This window comes from Lactuca sativa, chromosome 2, assembly GCF_002870075.4.
Source record: "Lactuca sativa cultivar Salinas chromosome 2, Lsat_Salinas_v11, whole genome shotgun sequence".
NCBI classification, from domain to species: Eukaryota; Viridiplantae; Streptophyta; class Magnoliopsida; order Asterales; family Asteraceae; genus Lactuca; species Lactuca sativa.
Genome location: NC_056624.2, coordinates 178,410,745 through 178,425,584, shown reverse-complemented (window position 1 = coordinate 178,425,584; position 14,840 = coordinate 178,410,745). Strand labels below are relative to the sequence as shown.

The following is a 14,840-nucleotide window of genomic DNA, read 5'->3' as shown; positions in this document are numbered from 1 at the left end:
TGAAATTAGACGAAAACATGGTCGCACACGACCATAATGAGATAGGTGGTTGTACTCTTATTCCTTTTCAAAGGCTACAAACCAATTAAGAACCATGTCAATAACTCGAGCCAAGTACTCTCATGCTATTATACTCATCCTATATACATCCCTAAGGGAATGCATAACTAGCCCTGGATCTAATGCATTCCTTTTTCCCCACAACCTTACCCAGAGGGTGTGGCACTTGTAGATCTATCCAGAATGTCGAACTTCAACCACTAATAGAAACATCCTCATAAGTGGATGAAACAAGATCCCACACTTTGAAAAATAAACGATGCTGCCAATATGTAACTAACGCGATAAAGCTTCCAAAGTTATCCAGAAATGTTGTTAAAACCTCGGGTTTGTTACGAACAATACTTCCATAATCAACATTTCAGGGTACCCATACCTAAAAATTAAAAGGTTTAATGTATAGATTTTGACAACGGTTGACACATCCATTGACTTCCATTGATAAAACACGAAACTTCCGATTAAACTCAGCTATTGATGATGAACAAATGACCAACAATCGATAGTTCGAAGCGTAAGTGATCACGTGACCCCTCTGCATAAGAACTGCCCCCAAACCCATCATCGGTGCCTCACACAATCTCTGTCTCAGGGTCTCAAAAGTTGTCTGTTGCTCAGGCCCCCAACGAAAAGTGACGGTCTACTTCATCAATCGGGTAAAAGGAACTGCTATCTTGGAGAAATTCTGGATAAACCTCCGATAGTAACCTGCTAAACCAAGGTAAATCTGAATCTCAGATGGAGACCTCGGAACCTCATCATGGCCTCGAACTTGGCCAAATCAACCAGAATATCGTTCTGGTTAAGAAGGTGCCCCAGAAATTGCACCTCGTGTAACCAAAACTCACACTTGGAGAACTTCTCAAAAAGCCTCTCCCTCCTCAAAGTCTCTAGAGATGCATTCATGTATGATTATCAAGTATGGGCTTGATTAATCTTCCTCGATATAATTTGACTATAAAGAGTAAGTGAGTTTTCAAGGGAGAAAACATACATGAATAAAAATCTTTCCAAGATTTAAGTTAACATCTCAAAGTAAGAATCTTCTTTCTTATAAGTTAATTACATGGTGTGATTTAATTATGAATCTAGATGATTCTTGTGTTTTCTACAAAGCTAGTGGGAGCGCAGTAACATTCCTAATGTTATATGTAGTCGACATATTAATTCATGGAATAAAGATCTATATAGATAGATCATGGCAACTTAAAGGATTAAGTAAAATTGCATTAATTGTCAAGGATCTTAAAGGAGCTTAAAATAAAGGACTCTGAGAGAGTCATCTTGTCAAATACTGTATGACATGATTTTGAGCAAAATCCTAGTGCAAATGTTTTTTTAACTAGATAATATGATTGTATTCCGTACGCTGATGCAATTGGATTAATCATATATATCATAATTTTGCACAAAGGCCAAATAAGTCGTATGCTTAGAGCATGTCAAATGATACCAGTATAATCCGACAACAAGTCATTGTGTGACTTATAGGAACATTCGAAAGTACTTGCGAGAACTAGAGAAATATTCCTAATATACATAGTATTTGAAAGAAAGCTATGTGTAAGGTTGTTACACATGTGCTAAATTTTCAAATAGATTGAGATGACTCTCAGTCACAATTGGGTGTGTCCTCGTTAGGAATGAAGAGATAGTTAAATGGATAGTGGCTCCATGTAGATTTCAATTACATTTACACATCAGAGTTAGAGTACATCGTGGTTTGGAGAACCACGTACAAAGATGCTTAATGTATAGTTCATTATGACTATAAGTAATCCCGTTACACAAGTATTGGTATCTAAGTCATATTCAAGCTTCTAATTCATTCTCAATAGTTTTCCTTTATATATGAGTTATATATATATATATATATATATATATATATATATATATATATAACTGAAAATGATTTTATTCGCAAAGTTTACACAAATCAAGTATTTCGAATCTACTTAACAAAGCTGCTTCATTAGCTAAAGCATGAAAGTCAAGCTGGTGCTATAGAGCATTGTTGATACAAGTAGATGTATTTGATTGAAATTTAGTATTTGGATATTGAAACAATAAAGCAACATATATTGTAATGAATGATATATTGGATATGAGTCTTTCATTAAATAATTGTTGTGTTCTATATTAGCATGCTTAAATCCTTGAATAACTAGGTTATTCTAAATGTTCATAGTCGTTCATAGTTGTGGGAGCATCTATGAGGTAAGACTAATATGAGTGGATTGGTGGGTTCTCAAAGAGATGAGAATGGAAAAGAGTTGCTACCAACTTCATAGGTACTTGATTGGGAGAATAAGTATTGGACTTGACCCGCATCAAACCACTTTATGAATCGTAGTCAAGAGTGATGTTTTGATCAAGGTTATATCTTTTTAATCTTAGACCTGAGATACATATTTGGGACTTGAAGTGTAGGGATTGTTGTGATTAGACATGGTTTAACGTTGTTTCGTAAAAAGCAGTCATAAGGGCCATCGTTGGATATGACATGAACTACATTGATAAGCATATGTAGTCAAGATGATCTTTGTATTCTTAGACCTGAGATACATATTTGGGACTTGAGGTGTAGGAATTGTTGTTATTTGACATGGTTTACCACTGTTTCATAAAAGGTAGTCATAAGGGCCATTGTTAGGTATAACATGAACTACATTGATGGGCGTATGTACTCAAGATGGGATTTGTCCCTCTTACTCATTGATAGCATGACATCTAAGGCCTTAATTAAAGTTGAACAGTAAATGAGATTAATTGTGATCCATATCTCATGTTCGACATGATGTCTAATACAAAGGAATAATAGATACCACACCTTTAGTAACAATTGTAGCTTAGAGCTCCTGGAATTAGATGTTGATGAGATGGCACCCTTCAAATGTTGTTAGGAGAGTAGGTCGTTGCTAGACGTTAGTTACTGTCTATGTCAGTCTATAATTAATCTTGTGCAGGTGGGAGATTGTTGGATCTATATGTCCAAAAATCATTATGGAGTGATATTGTTAATAATATATGATTCTATAGGGTCACACCTTTATCAAGCTGGCACATTTTGTATATTTATTATTAATATGATTATTAATAAATAATATCAATTCTTGTATTTAATTAGAGAAAAATTATTGTTCTATGAAAACAATATTGTAAAAAGTAGAAAAATAGTCTTTATTTGATAAGGTATCATATAATAAGTCATGTATAAAGTTTTGGACACTTTAGTTAACCATGATTAAATCAAAGGTTTACTCTATCATGGTTAAAAGGACAAGTGAACATTATTTTAATATTTAGGCCATATGGCCGAAAATATGGAGGAGTATGGAGGTTGCTTGTCAACCTCCATCAACTTGTCACCATGCCTCTTCTTTTGTAGCCCATACCTTGAATATTATATTCAAAATGTCATGCTTGGATGGGGTTATAAAAAAAAAGGGTCTCTTACATGAAGATCAAGCTATTTTTTGGTCTAAGAAAATCACTTATTCTTCTTCTTTTTCTCTATTAAAACCGTGAGCATGAAGGGATTGGAGCTCCCATTCATTTGAAGATTATCCATGTCTTTTGGTGGTTCAAAGTGCTTCTCCTTTAGTGCTTATTTGAGTTAAACACTTAAAGGCTTAAGAAATATTTTATACAAGAAGGAACTAGCATTCCAAGTGCCTTACTCTTGATGGTGGATACTTGTAGAGAAGATCATACACTTTGATCTTTTGTTATCTTCATCAACACCCCAAAACCTAGTGGGTTCAAAGGCTTCAAAGGTTATCTCTAAAACATCATATGGTTGTTTTTTTTTTATTTCATTCTAACCTCTATAAATGGATCCATGATGGTGTGGTTTCGTTATGAGCTAAAAATAAGCTTGTTATTTTTAAAGTCTTCCGTTGCCATTTTTTATGAAAAAAACAAACTTTATTTCATATCAAAACCCAACACTAGAATCCCTAATTGTCTCCATTGACAAATGTGTGATCTTGAAGACATGCTTCTTAAGTCGATAAAGAGGGGAGTCGGGAAACAACTTCATGGAAAGCAAGAAACAACTCAAAATCAAGGAAATATGAGGGAATAAATATCGGAGTCAGTCTTATATTTACAAGAATAAGCCGGGAAACAGCTTCATGGAATGCAATAAAGTAATAATTGTTGGAAATGATGTCCAAAGTCATTAACTTCTTAGGTAATATTTCTAATAATAGCAGGGTTCTTTTGGGTTGGCTTCATGACCCAAATAGTATAAGGAAATGGAGTTTTAAAATGTGTTAATTTATTAAGGAATTAACAAATTAATTAGAAATTATTTTGGTAAATGAATTAAAATGATTTAATTAATTAAAAGAGGTTAAATATTAATTAATCATATGAATTAATTGGAATATTACATAACCGCCCGGAAGACATGATGTAGACAGTTTCTAGATCCCTAGGATATGGATAGAGTTGGTTTGAATGTGATAAGGATAAACCCTAGAGTTTGTATCCATCTAGGATTCTAACAACTACTTATAAATAAATTGTTAGGGTAAACCCTAGAGCTAGTTATTCTCTTCTTTAAAATTGTTCGTCTTTTTTACTCTCCAAATCCAAAAATCACAACCTCTCTCTTAGGGTTGATGATTTTCGAATAAAACCTAATTTATAGGTTCTTCCTTTTACTATTTGGTGTGTGATTCTGATTCCATTAGAAGGGTTCCATTTGGACCATTCATCTTGCAAGAAAGTGGTAGGCACAAGATCACAAACAAGAGAATCTGAGGTTAGTAACCATTTCTATGATGTTTTTTAAAGTATGTTGCTATAATAGTAAAACATAGATTATAGGTTGTATGTGCACTTAGGTATATCAAGTTTTGATTTTTCCACTACTTATCAGTTGTGTACTTGATGCTGATAATCCCCAACAATAATCGAGGGTCACAAATCCACCATTCAAGAGTAAAAGAAACCAAGGAAAATCATGCACCCTTCCTTTTTGATTTACGATTTACATTTATGTTGCCACCACAAATAATTCGTAGAATGTAGTGGGAGCAAGATATGTTGGTGCAGGCGGAGATGAAGCATAGTTGTCAAAGGTCGGGTACATAGATAACAGAAACGAGATAGAGAGATAAGAAATAAGGCATTAATCATTGGTAGTGTGTACATACTGTTTACGGTTCTCAAGTAAGAGAAGAGCAGCATGTAGTATCACCGGTTAGGGGTATGCATGGGTCGGTTTGGGTCGGTTTTGGACTCAAACCCAACCCAACCCATAAATGGTCGGTTTCTGGTTTTTAGAACCCAATAGGATCGGTTTCTGGTCGGTTCGGTTTCTTGGGTTCTGAGGTCGGTTTGGGCGGTTTTCGGTTTCTTGGGTTCAACCCATACACTCACGGGTTCTGGGTTTAAACCCATGGGTTTAAGGTTTTAACCCATTTTCCATGAATGAAGCAACAAGTTAGATACTTCAAAAAATAACAAATTGAAGTTAAGTACTTCAAAAAATATGAGTCTTACAACAAATAGTCAATTACAACTTACAACTAAAGCCCGAAATAGTCTATTACAACTAAAACACAATCAAGTATGGGTGGTTTTTCGGGTTGGATGGGTCGGTTTCTTGGGGCGGTTTGTCGGTTTTAAGTATGGGTCGGTTTCTTGGGTTGGATGGGTCGGTTTCTGGTTAGAAACCGAACCCGAACCCGATTTTTCGGTTTCTAAAAATATCAAACCCAAACCGTCGGTTTTGCTTCGGTTTCGGTTTTTTCGGTTTTAGTCGGTTTCTCGGTTTTTTGGTTTGGGTTTGCTCACCTCTATCACCGGTGATGAGTTGTGTTTACTGTTTATGGTTCTCATATAGAGAAGATAAGAGATAGTGATAGATAGAATACGTTTCAACATGGATGTAGGGGCTTCTATTTAATTTTAAGAGTTATAATAATTGTAAGTGGAAGAAAAGAATTATAAAAAATGGAAAAAAAGGTTATAAGTGTCATTTATATATGTTATGGATTAAATCCGAAACAAAATCAAATTATAGACATAATCCTCCGAGTGACCAAAAAAAAATTATGGATCAAATATGCGTCTCAAACCATAAGGAACAATTGTGTAAGTTACTCTCTTTTTTATGGTTATTTTTATTCAGTTTTGGTATATGTTTTGAACTTTATTCTTCATGTTCAAGATAAAGATATATATGGTCTTTCTTTTATTTTTCTTTTAGAACAGTTGCATTAATATAAAGAAAACTAGTATGAAAATTACAAAGAATTACAAAGACAAAACTAGAAATGGGTTAACAATCCAAACAACCCATCTAGGTAAAACCTTATTGTTCCTATTAACAACCCAATCAAAAGATAAATCAAAATTTTCTACAAAGATTATATTACGCTTCCATATTTCATCGTTAAAGATAATATCATTTCGAAAACTCCAAATCCGCCATAAGGTGATATAAACGATCGATTCTGGAAGTACACAAACCTTAACTACACCTTAAAAATCTTATATCCATTTGAAAATATCCTCCCCCGCTACCCAAGAAGGAGCTTGTATATCAAACCATTTAAAAATATTCCTCCAAATGAAAGAAGCAAACTCACACGATAATGTCTAATATTAAGTCGTATTACATAATGACTGTGCTAACAATTATTTTCTTCAATCATGTCCATTCCAAAACTATCCATTATATGCATTGTATTACTACCTACATGATAATATTTAAATGTCGAGTACAATGTGACACACATGTTACTTCTTATCTTTTTAATACGTGACAATCTATCTAAATTTTATTTAGACATAATTTCCATAACTTTAGAGCTTATAGATCTACGAAGGATAGGAGTCACTAATAGGGCAGGAGCTTTATTAATTTATATATTCATGAATGATGCACCATCATCTTGTTGATTGGTGCATCGTGTTGATTTAGTCACCAATATGCATTTCAAGACTTGTTCTCAATGCCGCGTAACATTATATATATATATATATATATATATATATATATATATATATATATATATATATATATATATATATATATATATATATATATATATATATATATATATATATAAAATAAAATCTGAAATAACTAAAAACGTCGATCCATGATTGTTTCTTCACTTGACTTTAGGTAGGGTTATTTGTTCGAAATACAAAAGTTAAAGTCACACACTAAAGATACTTAACTTACAATTTTGTATTAAAAAACTATTAACATCACGAAGCATTAAACTTTGAAGCAGATCGGACAACCGTACCTACAACTCCGTCCTAACTATATATTTCATTACCCGATCTCCATGTAAGTAACCTCCAAGGCTTTGTTAAACGAATAAATTAATGAAGTAAGCATGACATATTATAACTAAACAAAGGAGCTTACCAACTCCTGAGTGCTGACTCGTGTTGTCCATGATGGTTGGCCAAGTCAACATCTCCACCTACAATTGAAAGGACTCACCCCACCAACCCACCACCTTCGTTGCTAATAATTATTCACCAACTCCCTTATCTATATATTACGACCACTTTTCTCCTTTCATCTCAGGTTCACTTCTCCAGCCTAATATAATACCTACCAACATTTCACACACCAGACATCCATCGGAATGGCAGCTACCGGAGAAGCCCAACCCGCAAAACATCAAGAAGTTGGCCACAAGAGCCTCCTTCAAAGTGATGCTCTCTACCAATACATTCTTGAAACCAGCGTTTACCCGAGAGAGCCAGAACCCATGAAAGAGTTGCGTGAGGTCACTGCTAAACACCCATGGTAAGCGCCTTAACTTCTGCAAATTTACTATATACTGAATATTCATGGATGCATTTCATTTTTTTGAATCTCAAACTGTTTGTCATTTGACGTATAGGAATCTTATGACGACATCTGCGGATGAAGGACAATTTTTGAATATGCTCCTCAAACTCATAAATGCCAAGAACACGATGGAGATTGGTGTTTATACTGGTTATTCCCTTCTTTCTACGGCTCTTGCTCTCCCAGAAGATGGAAAGATATTGGCTTTGGACATAAACCGTGAAAATTATGAAATTGGCCTTCCGATCATTGAGAAAGCCGGTGTTGCCCACAAGATTGATTTTAGAGAAGGCCCTGCTCTTCCTCTTCTTGATGAAATGGTCAATGATGTAAGTACTTACAAGTACATATAAAAGATAATGTTTTTTTTAATTTATATTTTCTCAAAATTATGAAAACTCATTTTGCTTTGCACATTTTGAACTACAGGTGAAACTTCATGGATCGTTTGATTTTATTTTTGTGGATGCTGATAAAGACAACTATCTTAACTACCACAAAAGGTTAATTGACCTTATCAAAATTGGAGGTGTCATTGGCTACGACAACACCCTTTGGAACGGTTCTTTAGTGGCCCCACCAGATGCGCCACTCAGGAAGTATGTTAGATATTACAGAGATTTCGTTTTAGAGCTTAACAAGGCATTGGCTGTTGATCCGAGGGTTGAGATTTGCCAACTTCCGGTAGGCGACGGAATCACTTTGTGTCGTCGTATAAGTTGATCACAAATCACGGATAAACTTTCGTACACATACAACTGTTCTTTCTTTCTTTTTTAAGATTCGCACGTGCATCCAAGTCTTGTAAAAGAATTCTATATACTATTACATTTCTGTCATTTAACGAATGTTAATGTTATTCGGGAAAATGACTTAAAAGCCCAACGAAGTTTTCAAACCATTCAAAAAACCTCAATCATGTTTTGTCTGTTCAAAAAAACCCAACGAACTTAACATTTTGTCTAAAAAGTCCAACAAAGTTCCAAACCGTTCAAAAAATCACAATTTTGTTTTGTTTAAGTTCGTTAGGTTTTTTTTGAACAGTCAAAACATAATTGGAGTTTTTTAAACGTTTTGGAAACTTCGTTGGCCTAACAAGTCATTTTTCCGATATAGTAATAAGCCACGTCATCTGTTTCTCTTATTTGACTTTCAGGAAAGTGTAACTTAGTTGGGCTTTTTACACGAAATGTTAAGTTTGTTGGGTTTTTTTGAACAGACAAAACATGATTGAAGTTTTTTGAACGGTTTGAAAACTTCGTTGGGCTTTTAAGTCATTTTCCCATGTTATTCTTCGTGATTTTACAATCTCTCTCTCTCTCTCTCTTTCTCTCTCTCTCTCTCTCTCTCTCATATATATATATATATATATATATATATATATATATATATATATATATATATATATATATATATATATATATATAAAGAGTGCCGAATTGATGGATTGAGAAGTGTTCTATAGAAACAAAGACCTGAGACAAAAGGGTGTCTATTTGGGGTGAGCGTCGCACTGAGTATTAACCAGAACCGCCTCAAAATTGCTAGTTCTAAAACTGGAAACGTAGTAAGTGATGGCCCAGGGTCTTAAATTTTGCAACCGTTCTAAAACAGTTATAGTTGATCAGTTTTCGGTACTTGTTGTTTTTAACCATTACCTGCTAGGTGTCTTTTAGGACCAGTATTTGGGCTTAGGTTTAGACATTTGTTGTATCATAGAGCATCTTGTTTCTATAGATTATTTTCAAGTATTTATGTTACTAGGAGTAATCTGGTAACATTTGTCTATTGATTTTTGTTTCAACCAATCCGAAAAATGTAATTATAGTCGGTTTGACTCTTCTGGTATCAGTGTGATTTTTTGTATTTTTGTTGATGACATGTTGATTTTCGATACTAATCAACTTCAAGTCAATAAAGCAAATGAGTTATTATCAAAAACATTCCATGAAGGACATGGGGGATTATGATGTGTTCCATGGTATTAGGATTAAATTTGTAAATAGGGGAATTGTTTTGACGTGATCACACTACGTTGAGAAGATTTTCAAAAAGTTCAATTATAGTAATTCTTCTCCCGTGGGTACTCCCATGGATCCTAGAGTAAAGTTAATGCCAAATAAAGGCAAGGGATCTCATAGTAAGAGTATTCTCAAGATATAGGTTGCTAGATGTATGTCATTATAATCACCTAACCTGAAATTGCTTATGTAGTTGGGAGATTGAGTTAGTATACTAGTAATCTCAATACTTAACAATGGCAAGCAATTCATAGAGTATTTATTGAGAGATTTAGTTTTCCAAAATTAATTTTATTATCATAAAGGATTCAATATATAATGGGAGAATTTCATATATACCCTTATTAAACGTCAAAATATCATATTTATCCAACCTAATATCTAAATATCATATTTCCCCTCCTTAATCTTATAAAATATCATATTTGCCCAAATATATTTTTTAATATTTTAAAATCTCTTTTTATATATTAAGATCATTAAAATTGAAAAAATAAAAACCAAATAGACCATATTACCCCTAACTTCTAAATCGTAGGAAGTTCATCTTCTAGATATGTTGTTAACTTCTTGTGGCGTAATGTCAATTGCTAGTTGCTCTTTTATTTTGAATTTTTGCTTCTTAAAAAATAGAAAAGGGGATTAAACTATGAGTTCCTGTTTGATTTTGTATTTCTTCAAAAGTGAAAAAAGAAAAAGTTTAAATAGATATCGCCGATTGATAAGCCGATTGTTACCAATTGCAATTTTTGTTATATGTGGTTGTGTGTGCTACAATGGATAAAGAAATTGAGTGTATTATAATATATTTTGTGTCTGTACAGGTCAAAATTTGACTCTTTGTGTTTCATGAGTTTTTATTTTAAAGAATGAACAGAATGTAACACTTATTGTTTCCGATGGTAAACTTCAAGTTTGTTGTTTATAAAGTTTATATGATTTAGAAGTTAGGGGTAATGAGGTACATTTAATTATTATTTTCAATTTTAATAATTTTAATATATTTAATAAATGGTTTTGGGCAAATATGATATTTTAAAGTTTAAAAAGGTTAAATATGATATTTAGATATTCGGTTGGGCAAATATGATATTTTAACGTTTAATAAGGGTATATACGAAATTCTCCCATATATAATTACAAATAATAAGAATTCATTGATTTGTTTCAAGCTAAGAGGAGTAAGCATGATTTATGATGGATTTACTTTCAATCGTGATTAATAAAGTATAAAAGGAATACAAATTAATACACAATAATATCCTAAGATAGAGGGTTGACTATATTGAATAAATATAGTCGATTACTCCACCCCCCCCCCCCCCCCCCCCTTCAAACGAAATTGGTGGCAGACAAACTCTTAAGCGTTCCTGAAAGGATTCAAGTAAGGGTCTTGGAAGTGTTTTTTGTAAAAATGTCAGCCACTTGAAGCTTGGTAAGAACAAACTTTGTGTGAAGTTTTCTGGTAGAAACAAGTTCTCGTATGAAGTGATAATCAATGTCAATGTGGTTAGCTCGGCGATGTGCAACAGGATTATGACTGAGAAATATAGCACTCAAATTGTCACATAAAATGGTTGGACGGTCCGGAGGTAAGGCATTAAGATCCCGTGAAAGATGTATGATCCAAATATGCTCAGCAATTGTGTTAGTCATGGCCCGATATTCAGACTCGCAGCTAGAACGAGACACTGTAGGTTACGTCTTTGGACTCCAGGAGACAAGATTACCACCAAAGAAAATGGAGTAACCATAAGTGGAGCATCGTGTCTCTATGCAGCGGGCCCAATCAGCATCAGAATAGCCTACTAAGGTTGTCTTTGTAGGATAGGAGAAGTGAAGACCATGAGAAATAGTACCCTCTACATATATGAGGATTCATTTAACCATTTGGAAATGTAGAACAATCGGCGAGTGAAGAAATTGACTTGTCTGATTAACGACATATGACAAGTCAGGTTTGGTGATGGTAAGATACTGAAGTAAGCCAACCAAGGAGCGATAATGAGTAGGATCTGAATAATGAGTTCCCAAACTTAAGAAACCATTGTTTATGGCAAGAGGAGTCACCATAGGTTTAGCATCCAATAGTGAAGCACGAAAGAATATTGTGTTCATACTTGGTTTGATTTAAAAACAAACCATCTGAAGTGTAGCGGACTTGAAGACCTAGAAAATATCTAAAAAATTGGCCAATATCTTTAATGGCAAATTCATGGTGAAGACGATCAACGAAACAACATATTGATGACTCATGACTGCCTGTTAGAATAATGTCATCAAAATATACGAGCAAATATAAGATGTATGAACCTTGATAAAAACAAACAAGGATGTGTCATCTTGACTGCAACGAAATCCTTGTTGTAAGAGAAAAAGACTTAGTCGTTAAAACCAATCCCTTGGGGCTTGTTTAAGACCATATAGAGCTTTGTTGAGCCGAAAAACTTAATCAGGGTGAGTAAAGTCAATAAATCATGTAAGCTGCTCCATAAACACAATCTCTAATAAATGACCATTTAAAAATGCATTTTTACGTCAAGTTGGTGAATATGCCAACGATTTGTAACGGCAATAGATAAGACTAATCGAACCGTGGATGCTTTAATCATAGGACTGAAAGTGTGCGAAAATCAAACCCTAGAATTTAGGTATAACCTTGAGCAACAAGACATCCCTTATAACGATCAATTGAACCATCAGAGTTATATTTCATGCGAAATACCCATTTGGACCCCACTACATTCGATGATTTGGGATGAGGAACGAGAGTCCATGTATTGTTTTGATGAAGGGCTAAAATCTCCTATTGGATTGTATCTTTCCAATGTTGGTGCTTGAAAGTTGTTTTGAACCCTTCAGGATTAGTTTCTGCAAACAAAGCCAAGTGCAAACCACCTTGAGTGATTAAGAGCACATTAAATAAATGGTGGGGTTTAACTATACCAGCCCGACTACGAGTGACCATGGGATGCTGAGAAGGATCTGTAGGAGCTAAATGAGTTGAACCTGTAGTTTGCTGAAGATGGGTTTGATGCAGGACAATGGGGTTGTTTGGTGAGGAAACAATGGAAGGTTGAATGGGGTTGTCCGCTAGTTTAAGAGGAGTAAGTTGATGGTTTGGTAAAAGGCACGTAGCATATGGCTTCATGATAGGTGGTATGTCAGGTTGCGAGGGAGTAGGATACAGGGCGCTTAGAGGTAGTGATGAAGTACCATCGGTGTAGGTTACCTATTTTAGGACAGAGAGATCAACAGGAGATGTTTTTTCTAGAAAAGGGAAAACCCGATTCATCAAAGTGTGCATGACGAGTGATATAAACCCGATTTGTACTTGGATCGAGACACTTGTAACCTTTGTATTGAGAAATATATCCAAAGAAAACACATTCATTACTTATTGGTTCAAGCTTATGAGAAGTATAAGGCCGCAAATAAGGAAAAACACGACACCCAAAAACTTTGAAATTTTTGTAAATAGGTATAGAGTGATATAATAGCTCAAAAGGTGATTTATTTTGTAGCACCAGACTGGGCAAATGGTTTATAATATGGACAGCGGAAGAGAAAGCATCTATCCATCGAATTGTTGGAACATTTGCACCAAATAACATAGCTAATCTGGTTTCGGTAACATGACGATGCTTACGTTCGGCCTGACTGTTATGTTAAGGTGAATAGGGACATGACAGTGGATGATGTGTGCCATTTTTTGAAAATAATTTCTTGACTTAATGGTTTATAAATTTTGTACCTCCGTAACTTTGGAAAATCTTCAACTTGTAATAAAATTGAGTTTGAACAAAAGGAATATCAACACATCTAGAAACTGAGATTTTGCCTGCATGGGGTAGAACCACACAAACCGCTAAAAATCATCAAAAATAATGGCATATAAATGATAACCTTCTAGTGAGGTAATCGATGTTGGTCCCTATAAATCACAGTGTAGTAAGTCAAGAACTTTCAAGGCATGTTTATTATTCAAAACAAAAGGTAAACGATGTTTTTTGGAAAGTTGACATGAAGAACTGATATTGCCATATTTATACTTATTTTTAGGCAATATTTAAGTACATTTTTATTAAAAAGTCGGTAATTTGTTTAGAATAATGGTACTTATGAGCTTAAATGTTGTTTACAGCCAAAAAGAAGACATTTTGAAGAAAAGGGGACTAAAAGTGTTAAAGAAAGTAACTTTGGGAATCAAAAGAGTAAAAGTGAAGTAAATCTGGAAAAAGGTTATTCACGACGTGAGACTTAAGGGATTCACGACGTGAATCGTTGGTTCTAGAAGATATGTACGCGGGTGAAGAAATCCTTGACGGGCACGGTTATCTAAGACTCACGACGTGAATTTATGATTATTCACGACGTGAATTTATGGATATCAGCAACTATATAAATCCTTGACCTTTACGAATAGAGACACCTTTGGGCAGAAGGAAGGATTTCCAGAAGACGTTTCAGAGCGAAAGAAAGGTTCTGGAAGAGGGATTTCAACACCAAAAGAAGTAAAGGTTTATAATTTAGTTAAATAAGAACATGTCTTTCATTAGTTTTAGCTGTGTTAGTTTAATTACTATGAAGAGCAGCTGAATCTAGCTACTCTTGTTTAGCTAGATGAAGCTTTAAACTTATGAATAGTTATACGCTTATGGATTGAGCTTAGTTGGTAAAAATTTGCTTGTGTTTGATTTGTATGACCTAGCATGTTATTATTTGTTTATCTAATTGCTTAATTGCATGTTCCGTGTAGCTTAGTGACCATTAAACTGCATGAACCTGTTTACCTAATAATTTAGTGAACATTGAATTGTTAGAGCTAGGATTAACCAATCTTAGTTAGTAATTAGAATAAATAAAGTTTAGCTATGCTAGAGAACGTGAATTGTGACCATAATTGCGTTTATACAACAAATCTT

General features: G+C 34.2%; 1 protein-coding gene across 1 annotated transcript; it reads left to right on the top strand.

Moving 5' to 3' along the window:
- The first annotated feature begins 7,617 nt into the window (after positions 1-7,617).
- LOC111885273 (caffeoyl-CoA O-methyltransferase) lies at positions 7,618-8,733 on the top strand. The gene is made up of 3 exons (XM_023881539.3): positions 7,618-7,849; positions 7,947-8,223; positions 8,324-8,733. The coding sequence occupies exons 1-3, from the start codon at positions 7,686-7,688 to the stop codon at positions 8,615-8,617; spliced, it is 735 nt and encodes a 244-aa protein (XP_023737307.1). The 5' UTR covers positions 7,618-7,685; the 3' UTR covers positions 8,618-8,733.
- Positions 8,734-14,840: the final 6,107 nt, after the last annotated feature.

Coding starts and splice junctions, on each gene's coding strand:
- LOC111885273 (XM_023881539.3), top strand. CDS start 7,686: ATGGCAGCTACCGGAGAAGCCCAACCCGCAAAACATCAAGAAGTTGGC. Junction 7,850..7,946: donor GTCACTGCTAAACACCCATG/GTAAGCGCCTTA, acceptor TTTGACGTATAG/GAATCTTATGACGACATCTG. Junction 8,224..8,323: donor TTGATGAAATGGTCAATGAT/GTAAGTACTTAC, acceptor TTTGAACTACAG/GTGAAACTTCATGGATCGTT.